Consider the following 16,879-nt stretch of genomic DNA (forward strand, 5'->3'; position numbering starts at 1 on the left):
CAATTCAGAGTCTCATGCAGATTCTGAGGCTTTTTTTAGCCCCACTTTTGCTCAAAACTATTAACAATGTTGTAGAATCTTGTAATTATAGAAAAAATATTAATATAAAACAGAAGAAGGGGGGAGGGGAGAAGGAGAGCCTTCCTGACAAGCGATTTTTTTTTCTTTTAATTTTAAATAAAGCTGTCTGCGAATTTGAGCCTAGGGAGACCTTCATTAAAATCAATTAATCAGCCTCTCTGCTGAATAGCTTTCTGGAGACAAAATAGGATTTGGGAACGATGTGTGTGCGACTCCTGTTTAACTTTTCTCCCCAGGGCCGCAGTCTCACACCCCTGACCCGCCTGAGCGGGAGGCGAAGACAGGAAGGATCTGGCACGGGGATCTGCGACCGGCAGCTCCGGGGGAAGGGAGACCGTAGCCCACCCGGTGCCGGGGGCACCGCGGTACTCCCAGCAGGTGCCCGGGGCCTGCGGCTGGTCGCCGAGCAGGTGAAGGTTGTGTTTGGCGGCCTCGGCCCCCCTTGGGGAAGGAGCGACGGCCCATCAGTTTAGCGACCTCGGCGAGGGCTGGTTGCTCCCCGCCCCGGGAGGGTGGAGGTGACGGCCGCGTTAGGAGCCAACTCCCGGCGGTGGGTGAGCCCTCCGGGGTGGGCGCCACCTTCCCGGCCTCAGCAACTACCCCGGAGCATCTCCCCTCGCCCCGCCGGCCGCAGGAGCAGACCCCAGCCCCGCCGCTGCCTCCGAGAGGCAGAGGGGGAAAGTTCTCCCCGCTCCCCCCAGCCCCGCGCGGGGCCGGACGAGGCGGCGCGGTGTCCCCCGGCGGCGGAGGGCGGCGCGGGTGCCCTGCTCCTCCCGCCGCCGGCGGCCGCCGCCGGGGCAGCACAGCTGTTACAGAGCCGCGCTGGTCCCTCCTCCCAGCTGCGGCTGCCTCATCTCCCCCCACCCAGCCCGTCCCTCCCCTCCGCCGCTCCCGACGCTGCTGCTGCTGCCGCCGCCGCCGCCGCCACCACCACCTCCTCCTCCTCCTCCCCACCCCCACCTTCTCTCTCGCTCCCCATCTCTCTCTCTCTCTGTCCCGTTCCCCCCCTGCCCCCGCCTCTCCCCGCCCTGCCGCCGCCGGCCCTGGCAGAGCAGGCACCGCAGGGGGATCTCGATGTAACACCATGACAGGCATCGCCGCCGCCTCCTTCTTCTCTAACGCCTGCAGGTTCGGGGGCTGCGGGCTCCACTTCCCAACCCTGGCAGAGCTCATCGAGCACATCGAGGACAACCACATCGGTGAGTGCCCGCGGGGCCGCGGCTGGGGCAGGGCGGGCGGGGTGCGCGGGGGCCGCGTGTGCGGCGGCGGCGCGGGGCGGGGTGGGGGGCACAAGGTGCAGCGGGAGCCGGGGCGCGGCGGCCGCCGGGAGAGGAGGGTCGGCGGGCGTGGAGTGGCAGGAGCGGGTCCTGCGGGCGACGTGGAGCGCTCTTCGAGGAGGAGGCGGCGGCGTGCGGCGCGGCGGCATGGGTGGGTGCGGGGGAGGCGTGCAGCCCGCCGGCCCTGGCGAGGGGGAGTTAGTTTGCATTGGCAGGAGGGAGCGCAGGAGCCCGGAGGAGGCGGCGGCGGTGGAGGAGGAGGAGGGAGGAGGACGGGCACAGCACGCCGCCTGCTGCTTCCGCCCCGGCGCTGGCTGTCAGGGCTCCGGGGAGGGAGGGAGCCGCCGCCGCGGCAGCCATTCCGCTTCCTCCTCCTCCTCCTCCTCCTCCTCCCGCCGCCGCCACTGCGTCCTGTCAGCGCTGTTGCTAGGTGTGGCGGGGAGCACGGGTCGCGCTCCGGCCGCCGCAGCGCGGGAGGAGCCTCTCGGTGGAGAGGCACCGGCGTGCGGGAGCCCGGGGCCGGCGGCGCGGTGGGCGTGGAGGGAGCGCCCGGCGGCGGGGCCGGCTCAGCCCTCGGGGCCGGGCGGGCGGGAGGAGAAGGCGGCCGCGCCGGGTGGGACCCGCCGCCCTGAGCCGCAGAGCCCAGGCCTGGCCGTGCCGGAGCATCACCTGCGGGCTCCCCCCGCAGCCGCCGCCGCCGCCCCGCGCTCCCCTCCGCCGCCCGTCCCGCCAGGGCCGCGGGGGCGGGGACGCGGCGGGCGATGACTCGTCAGTGCCTTCCCGGCGCGGGCGCCTCATGGGCGGCGAGCGGGAGCGTGCGCAGGGGCGCCGGGGCCGCCCCTCGGCGGCGCGGGCGGCGCCCAAGGGAGGAGGGGGCGGCGCGGCTCCCGGCCGGCCGCGGGCGCCAACTTTCCCTCTCTCCTCTCCGGCGGGACCGGCCTGCCCGCGCCCGGCCGGGCCTCAGGCGTGCTGGAGAGCAAGGGCTGCCGGCAAAAGCATCTCGTCCGCAGCCGGGCGCGGCACTGCCGCCTCCCCGCCTCGGCAGGTGTGCTGCCTTGGCTGCTGCGCTGCTTGCTTCCCATCTGCATCTTCCCGACTTTCTCTTTTTGTTAGTAAAATACAGCGCTTAAACTATCAAAAAACGAGGTACTTCTTTGACGCAGACTAAGTTTTAAAACTAGGGGGAAAATACAGAAGTTTTAAGTACCTAGGGACTAAGTGTTTAGCTAGAAGTATGAAGAAGCAGTGCTGCTACAAAACGATGAAGGTAGCATGCATTTCAGTTTATTGAAGTTTTAATAAGCCTGCCTGAATACCTGAAAAAATCACTGAAGCTTAAATTGCGAGTGTAACGTTACATTAATGTAGCGTTATAGGTCAGAAGATGAAAGGTGTGGTTCTCATAATTATCACGATGCCTAGTATGAGGTAACAAAACCACATACCGCAAAACTGTGTAATTTATGACTCGACATGGTGCAGGTATACCATTGTGATATTGTCGGGGTTTTTTTAATCTCATGTTCTTAGCTTTTCCTAGACTGTGCCATCACATTACACCAGAAAAGCTTACAGGAAATAGTTCCCCAAAATGAAACTTCCTAAGTCATTTTATGCGTCTCTTGAGTGGATTATCAGCCCTTAGGTGCCACAGCCCACAGCGTGTCAGAGAAGATACAGCCCTGCCCACGTGGTCTGTGCATTGCTGTTTGAGTCCTGATCAGCAGTTCTGAGACTTCTTTGCCCAGAGGGAACTTTGTGTTGAAATACTGTAATTTTAAAATAATTTAGTATTTAATGCTATAGCCAGCATTCATTAATTTTACCTTTTCTCAAAGAGCATTATGATTGCGCACGTTTAATAGAGTGTGTCATTTGCCAAGGCTTCCAGGACATATATCTATCTAAGGCTCTGCACATGGTGTCACAGAAGCTGCTGATTTGAGTACAAACTGCTGGGGTATGACATAAGGTTGCTCATGCTTCATTTTTAATGTTTCACCTCTGCATGACAGCAGGTTGAACTTCACCTGCTTGTGAATAGAGGATGTGGCAGTGTTATGTTACCTGTATGAGACACTGGAAAATTCAGTAGGGAGTTGAACCAGTGACACTGAAGTTCTTATGTGAAGCCTCAACTCTGAGGTTTGGTGTGTTTGAGGAACTCCTGTCACAGCCCAAAGGATGATAATCTATGAAAACTTGCCAGTTAAGTGCTCAGCCAAAAGGTTAGGGTTAACCCTAACCTTTCTGAAAGCAACTGGGAAATAAAAGTCTAAATGTCTGAAGAGGAGCTTATGATGGAATTACTTTTTCAGGAAGATGATGCAAACGGTATCCAGCTTTTGCCATCATACAGGCCTAGAAATGTGCACTGAAATGTGTTGCTATAAAAACAGACTATTTTTTGGCATGTGAAGTGAAGAGTAACATGTCACGTAAAAATAGATTGCTTTGGACATTCAGCATGTGCTGCAGGAATAAAGAAAACTTGATTGAGTTATATTACATTATTAATTTAAACTGAAGTGGGTGATTGCTGGGCAGACGGTGTTTCAGCACGATAACAAACTTGATGCTGCAAACAACTGTGTGTGGAGAGGCATATGTGGCACAGGCTCTAGGTGGGCTGGTTGCTGCAGTGCTGCTGCTCTGCCACATTCACAGGATGGGTTAATCGTTCATATCATCAGTGGAGCGCTCGTAGGACTGTGGTTGTTTCTCAGAGCTGTACTGTGTATCTGAAAAGTGGGAGCAAACATTTAATCAAGGGATTTTTTTTTTTCGTCAGCCTTTGGCAAAAAACTCAGCTAAGCACAAGGAAATAGGAAAAGAGACAATGGGAAGAAAGTGATGCACAGGAATTTTCACCAGAACATGAGGAAGTACTTCTCTATCATGTGGGAGCCTACTCACTGGAACAAGTTGCCCAGAGTGATTGTGGAGTCTCCCTCACTGGAGATACTCAAGAACCATCTGGATTCAATCTTGTGCCATGTGCTCTAGGATGACCCTGCTTAAGATGACCCACTGTAGTCCCTTCCAGCCTGACCGGTTCTGTCATTCTGTGAAACACTGTTGTGGTATTCTGGAGGCATTTCTGAGCAACTCTGCAGCTGCTTTCTTTGCTTATAAAACTAATGAATAATCATATTTTAATGAAATAATTCAGTGTACAGTGGTGTGGTTTGGGGTTTTTTTTTCCACCTACATCTTAGTGACCAAATAAGAAGTTAGTGGTTACTTGAAAAAGTATCAGTACATATCATCTGGCGATTGGATGAAGTATTCAACTCTGAGGTGGTGCTGGGTGTGCATCAACACATCAGCTGCTTTTTGGGTTTTGCATTTATAGATCAAAGACTTGTGAAGAATTGGGCTCACTCAGAAGCACTGCTCTGGGGCCTTTCATAAGGCAGGTCAGGCCCTGCTGGTGTCCTCTGCAATGAGACTGTGTTCTGCAGCCCGTAACACTGCTAAGCAGTGTGTTCACATTTTCTGTGGCTCACAGCTGGAAATGGATGTTGATTTAAAACTGCTGATTTGTAAATGCTTCTCTGTCAGTTTTTTCTACAAGCACGTTGTCCAAGCAACCTGAAGTGCTGTTACCTTCTCTGCAAGTGTGCTGAGAAGGGGGACTTTTGGCTTGCCTTGCTAGGATGTCTCCCTGCCTCTCGGTTTTGTCTGCTCTGACCCCTTGCAGGTAGTTTGGTTGACTTTTCTGACATCTCTAGCCCATGAGAAAAAGGCCAAATTCACTACAATTAGCCAGAATCAGATTGTCAAATGGAATGGACTCAACTCCCTTCAGTAATATCACGAGAGGAGCTAAAAGATCCTCAAACCCACCAATTTTGAACTGCCAAATACTCAGCTGTGACAACATGGCAAACTTTATTGTATTTCTGCAGTCCCATAGTGTCTTCAGCTATGATGTTGGGACCAGCACAGCTACTTCCACAGTGTTTCTGAAAATATACTTTAGTCTTCTGGGGCATTTTGAGCTGTTCATAGAATTTCCCCCAACTTGTTTCTCCCTCAGTCTATCTGCAGTTGACCTGCACTCTTTAGAGTGGAGTCAGGTAGCTCCTTAGTTGCTAAGACAAAGTTTACTCTGATGCTGAAGGACCGATATTTTAAATAAATCTCTTCCTCAGACTTGGACAGCATTTATTTATTTTAATTTTTGCATGGTATTTGTAATAAAATAGTTTAAAATCAGGTGACGTTGCTGTTTGTATGAGGCACTGTGTAGTCACTTGGTTCATGGTAAATGCTGACATGGTGTATGTACCTGTGTAGCTCTTTGGCTGATAGGAGCAAATATGCTTCTCCTGAGGCTCATCAAGCATTGAGGAAATAGATGCAAGTAAATGAGTATCCAAACATGTGGTGGTGGGCTAGAAGAGGTGAAAGAGTGGATAGAAAGAGATACAAAACATAAATCTGAAGACACTCTTACCTATAAGTAGAGTTTGATAATTGTATTTCACTGAAACTACTAGAATTTGAAGGGAGAAAAAAAAGACCATCTACTTATATAGTAATTGCACAAAAAGAGGTGATCGGCTGTTGCTGAACATTTCATTATAGCTTTGCAAGAAATCCCAGTGCTGGACAGGTTTCAGTGGAGTATTTTTATAGGATTGCTGTTGGAACTGGGAGCTTTTCATCAATCATGACTGATTCCCAAATACTAGGATGGGTCCTGCAACAGAACAGTACCTGCTGTGGGAGCAGAGGCAGCTGCTTTTGTAAGTGGTAGGATTAGCAGGAAAAATAAAACTTCCTCCATAAAAGAATAATTGCAGAAGACCGACCAAAACCTTGGATATCAAATACTACCCATCTGGAAAGTTCAGGTCATATGGAGGGAGAAAGAGTTTTATGAATTTCCATGTTTGGTGGTAGCTTTGACATCTGCTGCCTTCAGTGACTTCAGTTCTTAATATTATGCAGTCAAGGGGCCAGATTCCCCAGCAAAGAGCTCAAGTAGTTGGATAAGCCATTGGCTGAATGCATATAGCTTTCTTAAAGTTGTCGCTTTCAATATTTTCTCAGGCATGCTGATAAGTGTGGTGTCCTCACCTTGATAGTTACAGGTGTTGAATGATGTGCTGGCTGTGAACACATGCTAAAGTGTCATTTGGTGTTGCTAAAATGTGGGCTTTGCTTTCTGCTGCTGTGTTGCCCAGACTTGGATGAAGTGCAGAGAGCTAACAGAGGTTGCAGCTTCTATACTGGAGCTGACCGCATGTTGTATAAAACAAGCATAAGAAGATGCAGCTGATGAGGATGAGGGGCTACAACCAGCATCTACACAAGGCCTGGAAAACCTAAGTCTGTGTGGCAGGTTGTGTTCACTTAAAGCTGAGATCTTCACAAGAGTGTGGACGTCATTTAAGTGGCTGCCATCCTGTAACTTTCTCTTAGCATTTGCTCAGTGTGTAATATAACATTTGGAGTTGAGGCTGGCTGTTTTGAAAAGGTGGGAGATCTCAGCCTAAGGCTTTTTACACCAGGAGTGATGAGGCAGCTAGGTACATGGAGTGCTCTCATCAGCATCTGGAAATCAGAGGACAGACCCATACTTATGTGCCAGCAATGTGCATGAATGTGTTCCCTTGCAAAATAAACAAACAAATATGTGCATTTACCTCAGTGGGAGTACTAATTATTGTCAATGAAAAGCAATTTACGGCTACATTTAGCTGAGGTTCATCCTCTGCCCAGTACTTCTGCAACTGTAGTTTTTGTTTCCCATTTAAAATGCATTTCACAGTGAAGTGGAAGGATCTGTTTTCCAAGGATGTTGGTTAAATGCTTTGCAAGATGGTGTGGTGAGGAAGGCCCTTCTATCCCAGGAAGGTGTTTCTATCAAATAAAGTCTTTTTTTGACTAAAAGATCTAATCAGCACTGTTTTCCCTCACATGCAGTCTTGAGCAGAGCAGGTTTTTGGATAACTTTGCATTTACAAGTATGGCTTATTTTGCTCTTTGGATTTGAATATAGATTGTGATAAAATGCAAATGTGACTCTTGTAACAAATTCTAGAATATATTAATTCTATGGAGGAAAAGGGAATTGTCATTAAATTTACACTAAAACATAATTTTTTCATACTTCTGTGACATTAATTTTTTTCTTGCTCTGAGGTTACCAAGTACATGGAGGATGAGATATAAAGTGTTTGATGGTGTAAAGCCTGAGTCATATATTTTCTGGGAAGGAAGGTCTGAAAGCAAACATCTGTGAACATGCTGCAAACTGATTTTTCATTTTTAAGACTGAAGGTCTCACATAAAGCTGATAGGGATCTTTCCTTTATCCTCTACTTGCTGGAGTAACTTTGGGTGAGGCCCATTGCAGTGAGATATCCATTTGACTGGCAGGGATTGTTCTTCTTGTTTGCCAGCAGGTCTACAAAACAGCTGGAAAATTAAAATCTGAAGAAACATCAGGCAACTTGTAGCAGTGGCATTACACTTCACTTGTGTAGGACATATTTACCTTTGTGGCGAAATTTATAGTGATTATCATGTCTGCACTTCAGACTTTGAGAGGATGTTTCCATAGCTAATCTCCAGTTCTTATGAGAACTGTAAAATAATCAGGTGTCTGGCAGACAAATTATCTTTTTTTTGGCTTCATCATTTCTTGAGGACTATGAAATTGTATCAAAAAGTAATAGTATAGTAAAAAATAATTTGAGGAAGGGGTGATGCCAGAAGATGAAGAAACATCTGTTCAATCTGAGACAGTCTTACCTACCATTCCTTCCTCTTTTAGAATATAATGCAAATGCAAACAAGTAAACAGCAATATTTTGTGTCAAGCTGCAGAATACTTTAATGCAGAAGAAGGAAGCACTGCAGGCCTGCTGCTTGCAGGGTACATTTTAGGTTGCTCCTGAATCTATTTTTTTCTTTATTTACAATTATTTTTCTTGAATAAGCTGTTTTTCACTGCGAATTAATTTTATTTATCTCTAGTAAGCACCAGTTATTCAAAATTTGGATGATAACCATCTAAGAAAATAGCTGCTCTGTACACTTTGAGAAAGGCGGAGACAAAGATTTTAGTGTTAATTTGAAATGGTGACAATTAGAGAATTGATTTGATAAATCAGCTGAGTTTAACAGTGAGGGGTTCTTGGTTTTAAAGGACTGTCTCGGTGAATAACTTCACATTAAAAATTAAACAAGCAATTCCTGTTACCTAGTGTCTGATTCTATCTTGAGACTTTTAGAAATGCTTTGGGAGAGTACATACAGTTTATTATGCTATAGTTACAAGATGATGGACCAATATTCAGAGCTGTAGAATAGAAGAAATACTCCAGTTTATGGTTTGATGATTTTTTTCTTGGCTATTAGTATTTGTGTTCCCTGAATTCTTACAAGGCTCCTTCTTAACTTTGTGCTGTGATAAACAAGGGGAATGGATTTTTTTCACCAGAGATGCTGATGACACTGCGCTTGTGACCCTCCTAAGTGCACAGGATAGAGTATATTACTACTGTGCAGTTTAATTTCAGACACTATAATTCATTAAAGACTGAACTGACTTAAATACAGGTTTTAATTGTATCTTTGTAGTGTTCTGTTTTGTGTTACAAAGGATAGAGTAGACATAGAAGAAGAAATTTACCAGTTTAGGGGAGAAATTGAATGGGATTTTGAAATCAAGCTGGTCAGTTTTTTATGGACAAAGAGATTAGAACGTGATTGTGGATGAATTTTGAAACATTTCTTCTGATTTTGAGAAAGATTTCACTTTGTGCTAATAAAGGCCATCTTAATTATTAAGTTTGTTTTGTTTTTTTTTTTTTTTTGGCGAAAAGCTGAGCACTTTCATTTTGAGATACTGGCATTACTGAAACTCGTCCAACAAAGTCTTTTTATAGTTTTAGAGAATATTTGGGCACTTCCGAGATACCTGCCTCAAGTACTTTGTAAAGCTTGAGTAAGCTACAAATATCTCAGTACCTTATGGTAATTAATTTTTTTCCCCCATGGTATTTTGACAGATAGTAAATACTCCGTGAATAAAATTTGAACCTCTAAATACCCCAGTATGAAGTGGAAAGGAGTTATCACCTGTTTCTCCAGCAGCGTGTAATGTAGTCACTATCTTACTTTCTGAGAATTTTCCCAATAGAAGCCATAACCCAGAAACAGGGAGGTGGTACATTTAGGATGCAAGAGATACGTGAATGTTAACTCAGCCCCTTAGGGGCATTCAGTGTTGAAAACGATGCTATTTCATTATTTCAGTCATTTATGGTGATGTAATCCTGCTGTGGATGTTCGTCAGAGTGTGTGTATCAGTGCTGTGGAAGTGACCTCTAAATTCATTTAAAGGCTTCGTGTAGACTTCATATGTTTGCCTGCTGGCAGGTGAAGGCTGCATACCAGATTACTGAAGCCTACCCTTGGTTCCTTTGTCTTCAGATCACAGAACTGACATTGATACAAGTAAATCTGATGACAAACTTTTAGGGAAGCCCTTGAAGTTTACTTGGTTTTGTAGCAATATTTTGGAGAAGTGTTACAGCTTCTATAACTTGTTAAGTTGAGGAGAATCTGCTACCTGATGGTTGTACTGGGTTAAGTGGGTGATGTGATAGTTGTTAAGATCTCAATTTTGATGCAGAAAACAACAGTGTATCATGCACATACTCATCTCTATTTCAGTTTGGGACCAGGAAGCTTTTCTGTTTATCCTGTTAAGCTCTGGCGATATCTGCAGAGCCTTTCTCCTGAGGAATTGAGTTTCTGTTGTCTGAACTTTTTTATTTTTCCTTTGCATAGAGAAGATTATGGAGAAAGATGTGTGAAAAACCACTAAGGAAAACCCTAAATAACTGCTTTTCCCAATAAATTGTTTTGGGCCATATTGCAGGAGCTTTCTGCTCACTTAATAAGTATGTTAATGTGAAGAAGATGGATTTGTGGAAGGGGAGTGAAAAATTTCCACAGCAGTGGTGGCAGCACAGGAAGGGGGAGAGGCTCAGAAGTATGCTGCTCTGTGTGCCCAGGCTGAGGGTTATTCATCAAATGCAGAGTGCTATGGATGTGGCAGCGTGGACCAGGCAGCTGACAGTAACAAATTCACTAAAAATTGCTTGTACCTACTGTGATATTTGGAGGGAAAGGGAAGGTTTAAATGTGTTTAAAATAAAATTCATGGTTGCAGATCCTTCCAGGGAGGAACTCAGAAGACTGTGATCCTTATGTAGTTAGAAGTGCTCTATGCTCCATGAGGCAAGGTAGTGGTGTGGTGAGTGAGGAGGGTGGGAAGATAATGTTACACAGAGTTTTTTGTATGTACTTTCATTTTGCAGCACTTCTCTAGGGTGTCTTCATTTTCCTGGGCTCATTGTGAGCACTTCAGAGGGGCTTTCTAGTTGTGCTGTAGGACTCTTTGCTGTAGGACTCCAATGCTACACAGTCATAGCATTGGTAATAACTGTATTTTCTTTTTATCTTAGAAAATCTCAGAAATTGATTAAATACTCTCTTGTAGATGAGAAACGCTGACACTATAGCTATATCAGTACTCATGTTTTATCTTCAGCAGCCATTCTTGACAGGACTCCCAGACTTTGGTCTCTGTCTTAGGACAGCTATCTAGAGATTTAGCTACCTATGCCTAGTGTTCACATTTCATGTATCCAGAATAAGCCCTTTCTTCCTGGCAGGTGTTTTTTTTTTGTTTGTTTTTTTTTGTTTGTTTGGTTTTTTTTTTGGTTTTTTTTGGGTTTTTTTTTTGGTGATTGTGAAGAGCCTGCCATCAGAACAAAGCAAATACTTCATCTTTGCTGACAGTTACTGTGGTGCAGTTACCCAGGGCTCTCTTTAGACTAGATTGAGTGGGGAGATAAAGTCTGTGTTAGATACTGTGAGCTGGGACATAGTTGTATGCCAGGGAGTTTTAGTGGCTTGCTGAACCTGCTTCCAGAGCCAGGGTAAATACCAAGAGCTTGTTCAGGTATGTAACAATAATTGAATGCACAGGATGGGGAAAAGGAATTTGTTGCTGCTACTTTCTGTGGATATTTTTGGTTGCACTCTTGTATTTTAATATTAAGTGGTTGGATTTTAATGAACTCTAAAAAAAAAAAGCCTTTGAGCACCGTTTACCTGGAGAATTTTACTTCTGCAGCCATTTTCATAACTCTGAGTTAGACATAATTGTGAAAGAGATGGGCAAGAGGTTCTGTATCTGCTCTTGGTATATCTGAATTGTGTATATGGTCTCAAATGCATTTCAAATATTGAAACAAATACAATAAAAATGACATGCATTTATAAACTTAATGAATGTTCTGAAGATACACTGGATTAATTGATAGCTGCATTTTTTTCTCAGCAGTGACCTGACTTCTTCCTTTGTTTCTTTTTTAAATAGGAAGTGTAGTTCCTATAGCATTGTCACCCTACTTCTACTTGTTGCCACCAACCTCAGAAATGTAGTAGGTGTACAGTTAGTGAGCCCTTGTGTTCCTACTAATGGCACAGTGTTTCAGCCACAGGATCGCTTACTACCACCAAACATTCTGGAAATGAGGGAATGCCTTTTATCTGACCCTGCCTGTATGGGAGCCATAACATCTGCATTTGGAAACCAAATCCCTTTGCTCTGCCCCACAAAGCACAACCCCTTAATAATGGAAAGGATTGGAGTTTTGCCCACAATGGTGTAAGTGGCTACTAAAAACACTTGATACCTCATGAATTCAAGATTGAGCCCAAAAACACAGTTTTGCAATTGCTTGTTCTGTAGTAGCAGGTGTGCATACATATTGAAAGCCTGTTAGTATTTGCTCATAATCTCTGTGGTGGTGTGGGACTAGAACCATAGCACAGAATTGAGTATACAGCTCTGTAGAAAGTATTGTCAGCTTGTGTGTTGTAATAATTTAAAATTTATTATGCACTCATTGTCTGCCATTAGACTTGCTATATTGATAATTAGGAACAATAATTCTAATTCATGCTAATCTTTCTGCATGTAATTTTAAAATATTAATTGTAATTGAAGACCAGGTTATTGTCTCTTTCAGAAGCCTGCAGAGCTGCAGGTAGTTGGGAGAAGAAGAGAGAACTGAAGAGAGGAGGTTGGGAAGAGCTCACATACTAGTTCCATTTTGGGTAATTGATACAAGACAGTAAATTGCAGAGGTAGGAGTTAAAGACCCAAACCTTCCAGTATCCATACTTTAGGAGCACACTTGTGAGGGATTGTTCATCCTTTCATGATTGAAAAAACATCATACAAATCCAGGGTTGGAATTATTTTTTTTTCTTGTCTGTGTTGACCTGTGGAGAAAAGTTGGACATTTACATCTTTCTTCTGTTCTATACTGCTGTTCAACCACTCTCATCACCTGACACTTCTGCCTACCTGCCAAGCCCTGACTGGTGGTTAAAGGAAAGGGATTATAAATCCTTCATGGAGGAAGCTCTGCTCCAGCAGTGTTTAGCTTTTGATAAGGAGTTATGCTCAGCAGAGCATTCTGCTGTACATACACACAGACCCCAGACTGTGGTGCTTGGTGCTCCGAAATGGTTTAGCCTTTGCATAGAATGTACCCATCCAGAAAGGTGTTACATGTGCATTCTGTGGTAGAGTTGGTGGGTATCTGATTTAGGCTTTGTTGGGAATTCAGAAATTGCCTACTGTTCTGTTACTGCTTAAAAAACCCAAAGTTTAAAAATCTCCATCCAGTGTCTGTGCTCACCTGCTGCTCACCTTCTGACTGTTTGTTCTGTTTTCTTGTCCTGTTGCTCCACAGGTGAGTGGTTGATTGGAACCTTTCTCACGGCTGCTGCTTTTCTGTTCTGGAACCACTGAACCACTTTGTCCTGTAAAGTCTCAAAGCCTTCTTTTCTTGTGAATACTGGTTGTTATAGATTATTTATTTTTGGTGCTCTGTAGAACAGGTGTAGCTTAGGAACAGGACACCGAACATAGGCATCATAGGCTATAATGTACTTGTGTTGTTCAGGCCTTTGTATTAACCAGTTAAATACAGAAGCTGCCTGAGAAAATAAAGAAGCAGAGTATAACAAGGAGTAAAGATGAAAAAGTCTGGATTTGAAGCAAGGGAGAAAAGGAGTTTGTGAAAAACAAAGGAGTCTGCTTTCTAAAATGAGGTCTTGGTTGGGGTTTTTGAATCTCATAAGCTGGACAGTTACCTGCCTGAAAAGAAACCATGTTTTTTCTTTCTAGGCAGATACTTGTCTAATTCTGGAGCAGGTGTACAGGCTACTCTCTTTCTCCTTACTCAGTTTGAGGTTGAATGCTTGGGGCTGTTCAGGCAGTCTGCTTGAGGCATGTGCTTGATGAGGTTCAGAGCTCTTAACAGATGTTTTAAGTATCCTTAGTTCATTGCCTACAAAGTCCTTATCTATTTATCCTGAAAACCTTTCTTGATTATATTACTAAATACATCCTGATACCAGATCAATTCTATGGGTTATTGTAGCTGCCTTTTCAAGCTACCTCAGTACCTCTTTTGAATTTCCCTCCTTGCAGATGACCTGTCACAGTGCTGATTTTTAACTCATTTTGTGTGGATCATGTTCCTTAAGAGCTACATTAATGGTCTAAATGTGGATAACTTCCCTCTATATTTTCATTTTGAAGCAGAGCTTTACGTATCTGAGAGCTGAATTCTTTTGCTTAGCTTTCCTGCTCAGTATACTGAATGCTTAGTCCAAAAGAGTGGTTCTGTTACTGAATGTGTGTGCTGAAGCACTTCTAGTAAGTAAGCAATCTCCTTCTCAGATAGGTCATATCCTCTTCCTGTTCTTCCAGGAATACTATAGCCTTTCTTTTAAGCTCAGTTCTAAAGCCATCCTTTTTGGAGTCCTAGGATTTGTTAAATGTTGGGCTGGTAGCCCATCCTTCCGAAACAAACATTTTGTTGCTATTGTAGCAGAACTGACTAGTGATTGCACAGTAGAACACCTTTCTTGTCAAGATCATAAAGGTCTTCCTTTCTGGATACCCTTTTGTTGCTTTCTACCTTGTTGTGGGTAGGTAGCTTAGTAGAACAGACTTGTTAATGACAGCTTGTTTGGGAGGCAGTCTGTTTATGTGGACTTGCTCTGATTTCCTCACTGTGACTCCACTGAAGCTTCCCACCTTTGAACTTCTGGTGTTAAGCAATCGAACATCTTTGCACAGTGGCAGTTTTTAGAGTCCAGTGGGCAGGGCTGATGATAAGCACTCAAGAAAACAAATCTATTGTTTTGAGTTTGGTTTGTGTTTTTTTTCTCCTGACATTTTATAAAGAGCAGAATATAAGCATTAAGACCATTGCCAGAAGGTTTCGCTCTTGAATTTGGGTAGATACAAACCCGATTTGGATTCCTTTCTAAGACAAACTTCACAAGTATCTGAGACAGCCCCCATTTGAAAACACGTTGAACTGTTCTGCGTTACGTATTTTGAGCCCTGCAATGTCTCAGACTGTGGCAGAGGAGCTGCTTTCTCTCTGTTTCCTTGCAGTGCAGTGGAGTAACATATGTTGTTGATTACTAGGAAGATAAAGCTGAAGCCTCACCGTCCTCCTGTCTCATTGCTGTCTACTAGTTGGTGTGGTATCGTGATTGTGTGGTAGGATGAGGAAAAGGATTCCTACAAACAAAAGAGCTACTGAGTAATCTTGTCCTTAGCAATACAAGTTTACGTGGGCAGAACATACTTGTAGTTGAGCATATATCCCTGCAAGTTCCATGAAATACAGCTTGCCCGTGTGATGCCACATGGTGAGACATCATATGGGCAAGAGAGAGCAGCTGATGCTGAGACAGCGGCACGGTTTGGTGCCTCTAGTTGTGTTGATGATTGCAGGGCTGTCCATCCCTAAGCAAAGTGCAACTGTTACATTGTTCTGTTTGTAACTCTCCCATGTGTCTGTAGATACACAGTTTTCTTTACTTTGAGAGGGGAAAACCAGTGATTTGGGGGATGACAACATGTGTCCTAGTTTTGCATAATCATCATAAATACTTTTGTAGAGGGGTTTATATTTAGGAAGTGCTGACCTCTTCACCTTCTGAAAACTGGTGGTCTGTTGTGGTGTCTTCTTTTAGTCCCTCGTGCTTTTTATAATTGACATTTATGGTTTGGTAAAACAAAACTGATCCATGGTACTAATGTGTAGTACTTTTGCAGACTAAACAGCCTGGCAGCTCTTCCCACCTGATGGCCTGAGGAAAGAGAAGATGTGGTAGCAAGAGGTAGATCTGAGTAGAGGCAGCTCCATCCTCCCTTCGTGGATGCTGTTTCTGGAGGCGGCACAGAGGAGAGCACAGAGCTGTTTCTACGCTGGAGAATGTGTTTAAGAACGTGTATACCGTATGATTTGTTGGACTTGTTAATGTAGAAGGAACTTTGGTTGCAAAAGATGTAATTTAGTTTCTGATGCTTAGGATATCTTCTAAGGATGTGACCTTATGAGCATGGATTGAATAACACTTTTGCTGTCTTGTGCAGGTGCAGAGTTCAGCAGATAACTTTTTTGGAGGAGAACAGAGAAGCGTCAATATGTTTGCCTGCCACAAAAATGTATTAAAAAGGAGATATGCTGCAAAGTGCATGTTTGTCAATTGTGTTCAAGTGCTCAGATAATCATACTGATGGTAGCAGTTTAAGGAGTTAGATATGCAGCACAGTGGTATTTTGTGGTATTTAACGTTCAGTCTTGAATTTGAGAATCAGTTGTGGACATTTCCTGAGAAGCAGTAAGTTTCTACATGTTTTGTGATCTGCAGGTCTCTTGCTGAGTGTATATATGTGGTTGGGGCTGATTCTTATCAGTTCAGGTTTTGAGAGAGCAGCATATACAGAGGTCCTCTGATGCAGAGTACAGACTTTTAAATAAATACAGTCTTTTCCTGATGATGTAAACTTGTGGTGTCAGTTTAACCATGCTATTTTGAACTGGTTATAGGATAATGAAAACAGTGTTCCATGTTTCCTGAGTGTGGGTTACCAGCGCTGCACTCCATATTTAGCTGTGAATACAAGGTGTTGGGATTAAGTTTTCCTTTTCATCATATATGCAGTATTCTTGAAGAAGTAAAGGTGCCAAATATGAGCTCTAGAAATCACCAGTGCCTTACCCCTAGATAGAGATTTCTGTGTTGTTTCCAACTTCCATAACTTCTCTGCATCCAGTTTTAAAAATAGTTGAGCTGGATCAAGGATTAGGAGTCCTGTATTTTTATTTGCTATTTCTTACTGCTTTTGCTGACTCTAAGTGAAAAGATAAAGCATTGTCTCTGAAAGGTAGCCAAAGCTTTTCTATCTATAAATGGACCACAGAAAAAATTAATCTGTTTATTAAATACAGTGTAGAAGTGGAATTCACAAGTTTTTGTCTCGATGTAACTGTGAACCAGCATTTTTGGTGCAGATTCTGTTTAGTGGGGTAAGGGAGAGGCTTTTTGCAGAGCAGATTGGAATAAAATCCAAAATATTTGTATCTATACAGTGCTAATGG

General features: G+C 44.3%; 1 protein-coding gene across 3 annotated transcripts in view; it reads left to right on the top strand.

The window, feature by feature from the left end:
• Window positions 1–1,021: 1,021 nt before the first annotated feature.
• The window catches only part of JAZF1 (JAZF zinc finger 1), a 187,074-nt gene continuing 171,216 nt past the window's right edge, over window positions 1,022–16,879 (top strand). Inside the window, exon 1 of one of the 3 annotated variants that reach the window (XM_068208175.1) lies at window positions 1,022–1,280. In XM_068208175.1, the coding sequence (XP_068064276.1) occupies window positions 1,166–1,280 (115 nt within the window). In that variant the 5' untranslated portion in view covers window positions 1,022–1,165. Of the gene's footprint in view, window positions 1,281–1,490; window positions 1,789–16,879 lie in introns of those variants that run through there. The other 2 variants (XM_068208225.1, XM_068208204.1) reach the window with 2 other exon arrangements.

Source organism: Anomalospiza imberbis, chromosome 1, assembly GCF_031753505.1.
Source record: "Anomalospiza imberbis isolate Cuckoo-Finch-1a 21T00152 chromosome 1, ASM3175350v1, whole genome shotgun sequence".
In the NCBI taxonomy this organism is placed as follows: Eukaryota; Metazoa; Chordata; class Aves; order Passeriformes; family Viduidae; genus Anomalospiza; species Anomalospiza imberbis.